Source organism: Mercenaria mercenaria, chromosome 15 (genome assembly GCF_021730395.1).
Source record: "Mercenaria mercenaria strain notata chromosome 15, MADL_Memer_1, whole genome shotgun sequence".
NCBI classification, from domain to species: Eukaryota; Metazoa; Mollusca; class Bivalvia; order Venerida; family Veneridae; genus Mercenaria; species Mercenaria mercenaria.
In genome coordinates, this window is record NC_069375.1 from 59,429,932 (window position 1) to 59,438,746 (window position 8,815).

At 37.2% G+C, this 8,815-nt stretch overlaps 1 protein-coding gene across 4 annotated transcripts in view; it reads left to right on the forward strand.

Moving 5' to 3' along the window:
- LOC123555829 (myb-like protein X) overlaps positions 1-2,696 on the forward strand; it is a 53,948-nt gene extending 51,252 nt beyond the window's left edge. For all 4 annotated transcript variants that reach the window (XM_053525344.1, XM_053525345.1, XM_053525346.1 and 1 more), the window contains one exon: positions 1,717-2,696. In XM_053525344.1, coding sequence (XP_053381319.1) covers positions 1,717-1,931 — 215 coding nt within the window. In that variant the 3' untranslated portion in view covers positions 1,932-2,696. The remainder of the gene's footprint in view (positions 1-1,716) is intronic.
- The last annotated feature ends 6,119 nt before the right edge of the window (positions 2,697-8,815 follow it).

Sequence of the window (8,815 nt, forward strand, 5' to 3'; positions counted from 1 at the left end):
AAGGCTTGGGCCTAGGATCATGAAGCTTAATAGGAAGGTTGATCATGACCAGCAGATGACCCCTGTTGATTTTTAGGTCAGTAGGTCAGTGTCAAGGTCAACAGTATTTCAGTTCTGTTCTCCACAAGCAACTGCGAACTTCCCGACAGGAAACAGAGTTTGAGGATTGATTTCAGAAACAATGTTTTTAGGTCACATGTCTCAAAGTGACAAGGTGAGCTTTTGTGATCGTGTGGCGTCCGTCGTCCGTGCATCCTTAAACTTTTGCTTGTGACCACTCTAGAGGTCACATTTTTCATGGGATCTTTATAAAAATTGGTCAGAATGTTCATCTTGATGATAACTAGGTCAAGTTCGAAACTGGGTCACGTGCGATCCAAAACTAGGTCAGTAGGTCTAAAAATAGAAAAACCTTGTAACCTCTCTAAAGGCCATACTTTTCAATGGATCTTCATGAAAATTAGTTAGAATGTTCACCTTGATGATATCTAGGCCAAGTTCGAAACTTGGTCATGTGTTTTCAAAAACTAGGTCAGTAGGTCAAATAATAAAAAAAACCTTGTGACCTCTCTAGAGGCCATATTTTTCATGGGATCTGTATGAAAGTTGGTCTGAATGTTCACCTTGATGATATCTAGGTCAAGTTCAAAACTGGGTCAACTGCGGTCAAAAACTAGGTCAGTAGGTTTAAAAGTAGAAAAACCTTGTGACCTCTCTAGGGGCCATACTTTTCAATGGATCTTCATGACAATTGGTCAGAATGTTCACCTTGATGATACCTAGGTCAGGTTCAAAACTGGGTCATGTGCCCTCAAAAACTAGGACAGTAAGTCAAATAATAAAAAAACCTTGTGACCTCTCTAGAGGCCATATTTTTCATGGGATCTGTATAAAGTTTGGTCTGAATGTTCATCTTGATGATGTCCAGGTCAAGTTCGAAACTGGGTCAACTGCGGTCCAAATCTAGGTCAGTAGGTCTAAAAATAGAAAAACCTTTTGACCTCTCTAGAGGCCATATTTTTCAATGGATCTTCATGAAAATTGGTCAGAATGTTCACCTTGATGATATCTAGATAAAATTTGAAACCGGGTCACGTGTGGTCAAAAACTAGGTCAGTAGGTCTAAAAATAGAAAAACCTTGTGACCTCTCTAGAGGCCATATTTTTCATGAGATCTTCATGAAAATTGGTGAGAATGTTCACCTTGATGATATCTAGGTCAAGTTTAAAACTGGGTCACATGCCTTCAAAAACTAGGTCAAATAATATAAAAACCTTGTGACCTCTTTAGAGGCCATATTTTTCAATGGATCTTCATGAAAATTGGTCAGAATTTTTATCTTGATGTTATCTAGGTCAAGTTCAAAACTGGGTCACATGAGCTCAAAAACTAGCTCACTATGTCAAATAATAGAAAAAACAACGGTATACTTAGTTCAAAACTGGGTCATGTGGGGACAGGTGAGCGATTCAGGACCATCATGGTCCTCTTGTTATCAGATTGTCACAGAGAACATGTGGCTCGCCTGATGATAGAACTAATGACCCTGCGATCCGTAGATCTGCGCTCTTCCGGTTGAGCTAAGTGGGCAGGCACTGTATGTTCTTATCATGGCAATTGTCTGAAGGCAATATGTTTAAGGTCATTTGTCCAGTTGAATTGAATAATTTCCTATATCTTGGATTATATTTGCAACAATATGTTAATGATTTCAGTTGATGCTGGAGAGGTTTCAAAAGACGTCATTGATCTCTCAAAGGACAAGGATGAAAGTATAACTATTGAAGATGATGAAGAGGAAAGCACTATCAATGAGGATGAAGAAGAAGATGACAAAAATGGCTCAGGAGTTGTAGTAAAGGAGCAGAGAGCTAGACGCGGGGGTGGAGCTGCACGGGGATCTTCATGTGCACGACGTGGAAGAAATTAAATTTAGTACATTTCGGGCAAATAGTATAACTTTTTAAAACAATTAGGTGACAAACAAGAGATCACTTTGGAAAATTTTACATTGTGTTAAGAAGTCAGGTGTGACTTGGTATTGACAAAATTTTTGGTGACATTTGAATATGGTGTTGAATGTTGGGTTTTTAGCTGGTAACCTGAGAAACAGTGTGTATAGCTCGTGTTAGATTTAGTTTCTGTTGGGAATAAGTGGAGAACACTTAAATTGGAATCTGTTGTATATTTGTACATGATGCATAGTAAACTGTTGTTTTTGATAACTGGCAGACAATGAGTTGTACCAACATGTTTTGCATAATTTGGAAGAAGCAGTATGTGTATAGCTGGATCACAAAGGGGATCATACTAAATAGTGACTAGTTAGCATTATAAACTAGTTGAAGAATTTCATTATTTTTTCAGTCGGTTTATAACTTATGTCTGAAAGCGTATCAGCTGAAATTTCTTACTTATTCTCTTCACAGATAATAACAAATAAATATTATTCTGCAAGAATACTTTATAACAGAAAATAATAACTGTATGGATAGAATTATATATGCTGGTAAAATTTCTATAGTGTGTACGAAATTTCTTGAAGTACATGTCTGTAGAAGAATAAGGGAAAAATTGTTATGTGAGCTTAAATTTAACATTTAATGGTACTTGTATCTATACCATAGATCTGTTAATTGTTGCTTAGTAAAAGAATTTTGGAAACAGAATGTAAGGGGAAAAAAAAGAAGAATTTTATTAACTAAATGAGCCGTGCCATGAGAAAACCAACATAGCGGCTTTGCGACCAGCATGGATCCAGACCAACCTGCGCATCCGCGTAGTCTGGTCAGAATCCATGCTGCTCACTAACAGTTTCTCTAATTGCTATAGGCTTTGAAAGCAAACAGCATGGATCCTGACCAGCCTGCGCGGATGCGCAGGCTGGTCTGGATCCATGCTGGTCGCAAAGCCACTATGTTGGTTTTCTCATGTTTTGGCTCAAATATTGAGTGTGGATGAGGTTTAGCTATAATTGTGCAAATAGATGTCTCCATAATTATTTCCCAACAGAACAGTGACACCTGTCAGTCTAGGTGATACATTTCATGACGTTTTTAATCCCCCGCCGTGGCAGAGGGATTATAGGAATGGTCTGCGTCCGTCCTTCCGTCTGTCTGTCCGTCCGTCTTTCCGTCCGTCCTTCCGTCTGTAACAAAATCGTGTCCGGTCCATATCTTCTAAACCCCTTGAAGGATTTTCCTGAAACTTGGGTCAAATGATCACCTCATCAAGACGATGTGCAGAACCCATGAGACAGCCTTGTCGATTCAAGGTCAAGGTCACAACTCAAGGTCAAAGGTTTGAGCCTGCCATTTTGTGTCCGCTCTATATCTCCTAAACCCCTTGAAGGAATTTTATAAAACTTGGGTCAAATGGTCACCTCATCAAGACGATGTGCAGAACCCATGAGTCAGCCATGCCAGCTCAAGATCAAGGTCACAACTCAAGGTCAAAGGTTTGAGCCTTCCATTTTGTGTCCGCTCTATATCTCTTAAACCCCTTGAAGGAATTTTATAAAACTTGGGTCAAATGATCACCTCATCAAGACGATGTGCAGAACCCATGAGTCAGTCATTCCAGCTCAAGGTCAAGGTCACAACTTAGGGTCAAAGGTTGAACCTTCCATTTTGTGTCCACTCTATATCTCCTAAACCCCTTGAAGGATTTTCATCAAACTTGGGTCAAACGATCACCTCATCAAGGCGATGTGCAGAACTTATAAGTCAGCCATGTCGGCTCAAGGTCAAGGTCACAACTGAAGGTCAAAGGTTTGAGCCTTCCATTTCGTGTCCGCTCTATATCTCCTAAACCCCTTGAAGGAATTTTATAAAACTTGGGTCAAATGATTACCTCATCAGAACGATGTGCAGAAATTATGAGTCAACCATGCTAGCTCAAGGTCAAGGTCACAACTGAAGATCAAAGGTTTCAGCTCTGTATCTCCTAAACCCCTTGAAGGATTTTCATGAAACTTTGGTCAAATGATCACCTCATCAAGACGTTGTGCAGAATTCATGAGTCAGCCATGTCAGTTCAAGGTCAAGGTCACAACTAAAATCAAAGGTTTTACCCTATCACTATCCATAGCAGTGGCGGGGGATTTAGCTGTCTTTCAGACTGCCTTGTCATCACAGTATAAATGCGCATGTACTTGATTAAGTTTATGCATATCAAAGTTTATGGGAGTTTAAGTGTTTGACAAAAGGCAGATTTGTTGGGAAGTGTGTCGTGCTCTGTTTTTATTATGGTGTTAATACTGCAGAGCATGAGTTATAGGCAATACTGTGAAATCATTTAAATTTAGGGGACTAATTATCATGTACATGTATTCATTTAATCATTTTAATTTCCAAAAGTTGAAATCCACCAGTTTTTATCCCAACGAAATAATGGCTCTGCCCAAACCAAGATTTCATGACCCATACTGGAAATGGTAATTTTCAGTTCCTTTAATTTTATAATAGAGGAATATTGTAAATGTTAACTCTAGATCAGTTTTATGATTCCAAGCTCTTTTAAAAGTTTTAACATGCTGACTTGTTTATCTCTTAAATAACTTCATTTTCAAAGGAAAAAAAACTGTGTATTTTGGTTGAATTTTGCACATGATGTATTGGAAAATAAAATTTGTATGCATGTATACAATGTGTCAGCTGTTTAATAAAAACAGTTTCTTTCACTGTGTTGAGTGCTTGTTATAAGCAGGTCAGATATTATGTGTGTTAATAAGATATTTTGGTGCAAATGAAAATATAAGTTGGAAATCAGAACCATCTGTGCTGCATAATTTAAACATTTACTTAAGGTATCTGGTCCACAAATAAGGAAGTTCTGTATAACAGTGCTATTATAATATATATTAAATATTGATGCCTGGTAAGCTCATATAATTTTGGTATCATTTGAAAATGTAATGGCTACTGAAAAAAAATTACATGGCAAAAATATGTTACAGAACTTTTATTTTTTACTTTATAGTCTTCAATGATACTTCAACAGAAATCAGGGTATAACAGTGTAAGATTTATCATTTTGTAGTCAAAAAACATGACAGTCACTGTAATGACTCTTGCATATTATTTATTGTCCTCTTACTTACTAATTATAACTAGGCATTGAATTCTTCACGAGAGGAAGCCATCCAGCTGGCTTACAGAAGGTCGGTGGTTCTACTCGGGTGCCTGCTTGTGGTGAAATAATGTACAGAGTGGCACCTGGGGTCTTCCTCCCCCATCAAAGCTGGAAAGTTGCCATTTGACCTATAATTGTGTTGGTGCGATGTTAAACCCAACAAAATAAATAAATACTTGCTAATTCTTTTTAGCAGACACAACTCTTTCAAATGATACCATAAACATGGGGTCACCAGGCATCGAAATTTAACCTATTTCTGGTTCAGATACCTTAAAATGCTAAATATTTTATAAATTTTTCTCTGTCTTCTCCCATTTAGATCAGATTTTAATGAAACTTGGTTTGAAGGAAACTGCAAAATTTCAGCAAATTTTAAGGAAAATTGAATATAGGTAAGACATTGCTGGATGTAAGTCACTGCCTTGAGATAGGAAAGAGGAAGTTGCATCTAAATCAACGTTTTAATGATTTGTTGAATTTTTATTGTTTTATTAAGCTGATATAGGATCATGTTTTGAGTTTTATCAAAATGCACTTGAGAATTGATATTATATTTTTGGAAAATAATTTGTGTTACAGTTTCAATCATTTAATTTTTTTGCTATAATTATGAAATCAAATATTTTTCTAGTTGTAACGGTATTGACTGTGGAATATAAAAGCAATTTGGGAAGTTTTCATAAATTGTAATAAATATTTTATCTAACATCAAGTGATATTTTAAGATAGAGGTTTTGTTATTCAACAACATTTTTTTTTATAATTGTTTCTCTTTATTCATGACATTTTTCACTGTGAATCATGTTTCATAGGCGTCTGAGCTGGGACAGCCCAAGGACAAAATGTGGGGTTCTAATTTAAGCTTACATACTCACGAAATACCAGTGAAAATTTCAAATTACAGTCCAGATTATATGAACTTGCACTTTTTTGCTAGTAAAATTTTTTGATCAAATGATCCACATTTTTAATTTGCCATCTGTATCATTGTTCTTTCTGTGACAAATTTTGGTCATTTCAATGTATTTTGACTTTTTCGAAATGCTTTGGGTTATGAGTATGACTTTATAGTTTGATACATGTCTCGTGCACATTTGACATTAAACATTCGACAAATACCTTCTACCCGACAACTTTTATGGCATGTACCGACTTTTTTGGTAATCTTTAATCACAAACTTTGATCAGGCAAATACAAGTTGCTAAAGTTTTTGAACTGGATTTTTAGATTCTCAAGGCTCAGTAAGTTGTGCATTGCAGATCGAGAATGCATGTTTTTTTTTTAAAAAAAAATTCTGTTACACACATAGAGGAACATCCTACTTGCAATAAGTAGAAAGTCTGGCTAAATTTGAACTCTGGAAGGGCGCTCTTGAAATAATAAAGTGTATTTGCAGTTAGGCCCAGCCTGCATCCTCGACTTTGAAAAGTATTCCTGCACCAATGTTTCAGAAATTGTTATTTTATATCGCACTGTTTAGTGTTCATTGTCTACTGCTGGTAATTGCTGATTAATGTACATGTATATCATCAGTGTTGGAGATAAACTGAACTTGCTCTTTAACTTTTCAAGATAAAGTATAAGGTCAGATTATGGAATAAAATGTTTCAAAACTTGAACGTACTTGTTATATTTGTCCATGAAATTTTGTAGGATGCTTCGTAGTGTCATTTAGCAAACCTATCAAAATATTGTGTTTAGCCCACCTTTGCATAAGGTGAGAGTTATTGAGTCCACCCTGTGTCTGTTGTTCTCTGTCATCAACAGTTTTACTGTTAACGCTACAGGTGCCAATATTTGGCCAGTTGTTATGAAACTTGCTTAGAATGTTACCCACAATGAAATTAGACATGCTCAGAATTTTGCCTTCAGTGAAATCTTGGACATGTTTGATACTGCATCATCTGAGGTCAAAGTAAGATCGTGCCAAAGAAAACTCTCCACAGTAAGTAAGAGAATTTTGAAGTCAGCAGTTTGCTGTGATTGGTGGATATATTTTGACAGTTAGGCCCACTTTTGATCCTTCATGGAAGTATTGCATGTAGGCTTTTCTCTCGGAAACATGACTGAATGCTTTTAAACACCACAGCTTTTTGTCTTCATGAAAAGATCTCCTAGAGCAGGCCTTATAACTCTGGCTTATATTTTGTCAAAATTATGTTGCTTTTTAGCTCACCTGTCACAAAGTGACAAGGTGAGCTTTTGTGATCGCGCAGTGTCCGTCGTCCGTCGTGCGTCCGTGCGTCCGTGCGTCCGTGCGTCCGTAAACTTTTTGCTTGTGACCACTCTAGAGGTCACATTTTTCATGGGATCTTTATGAAAATTGGTCAGAATGTTCATCTTGATGATATCTAGGTCAAGTTCGAAACTGGGTCACGTGCGGTCAAAAACTAGGTCAGTAGGTCTAAAAATAGAAAAACCTTGTGACCACTCTAGAGGTCACATTTTTCATGTGATCTTCATGAAAATTGGTCAGAATGTTCATCTTGATGATATCTAGGTCAAGTTCGAAACTGGGTCACGTGAAGTCAAAAACTAGGTCAGTAGGTCTAAAAATAGAAAAACCTTGTGACCACTCTAGAGGTCACATTTTTCATGGGATCTTCATGAAAGTTGGTCAGAATGTTCATCTTGATGATATCTAGGTCAAGTTCGAAACTGGGTCACGTGCAGTCAAAAACTAGGTCAGTAGGTCTAAAAATAGAAAAACCTTGTGACCACTCTAGAGGTCACATTTTTCATGGGATCTTCATGAAAGTTGGTCAGAATGTTCATCTTGATGATATCTAGGTCAAGTTCGAACTGGGTCACGTGCGTTCAAAAACTAGGTCAGTAGGTCTAAAATAGAAAAACCTTGTGACCACTCTAGAGGTCACATTTTTCATGGGATCTTCATGAAAGTTGGTCAGATTGTTCATCTTGATGATATCTAGGTCAGGTTCGAAACTGGGTCACGTGTGGTCAAAAACTAGGTCAGTAGGTCTAAAATAGAAAAACCTTGTGACCACTCTAGAGGTCACATTTTTCATGGGATCTTCATGAAAGTTGGTCAGAATGTTCATCTTGATGATATCTAGGTCAAGTTCGAAACTGGGTCACGTGGAGTTCAAAAACTAGGTCAGTAGGTCTAAAAATAGAAAAACCTTGTGACCACTCTAGAGGTCACATTTTTCATGGGATCTTTATGAAAGTTGGTCAGAATGTTCATCTTGATGATATCTAGGTCAAATTCGAAACTGGGTCACGTGCTTCAGAAACTAGGTCAGTAGGTCTAAAAATACAAAAACCTTGTGACCACTCTAGAGGTCACATTTTTCATGGGATCTTCATGAAAGTTGGTCAGAATGTTCATCTTGATGATATCTAGGTCAAGTTCGAAACTGGGTCACGTGCGGTCAAAAACTAGGTCAGTAGGTCTAAAATAGAAAAACCTTGTGACCACTCTAGAGGTCACATTTTTCTTGGGATCTTCATGAAAGTTGGTCAGAATGTTCATCTTGATGATTTCTAGGTCAAGTTCGAAACTGGGTCACGTGCGGTCAAAAACTAGGTCAGTAGGTCTAAAAATAGAAAAACCTTGTGACCACTCTAGAGGTCACTTTTTTCATGGGATCTTTATGAAAGTTGGTCAGAATGTTCATCTTGATGATATCTAGGTCAAGTTCGAAACTGGGTCA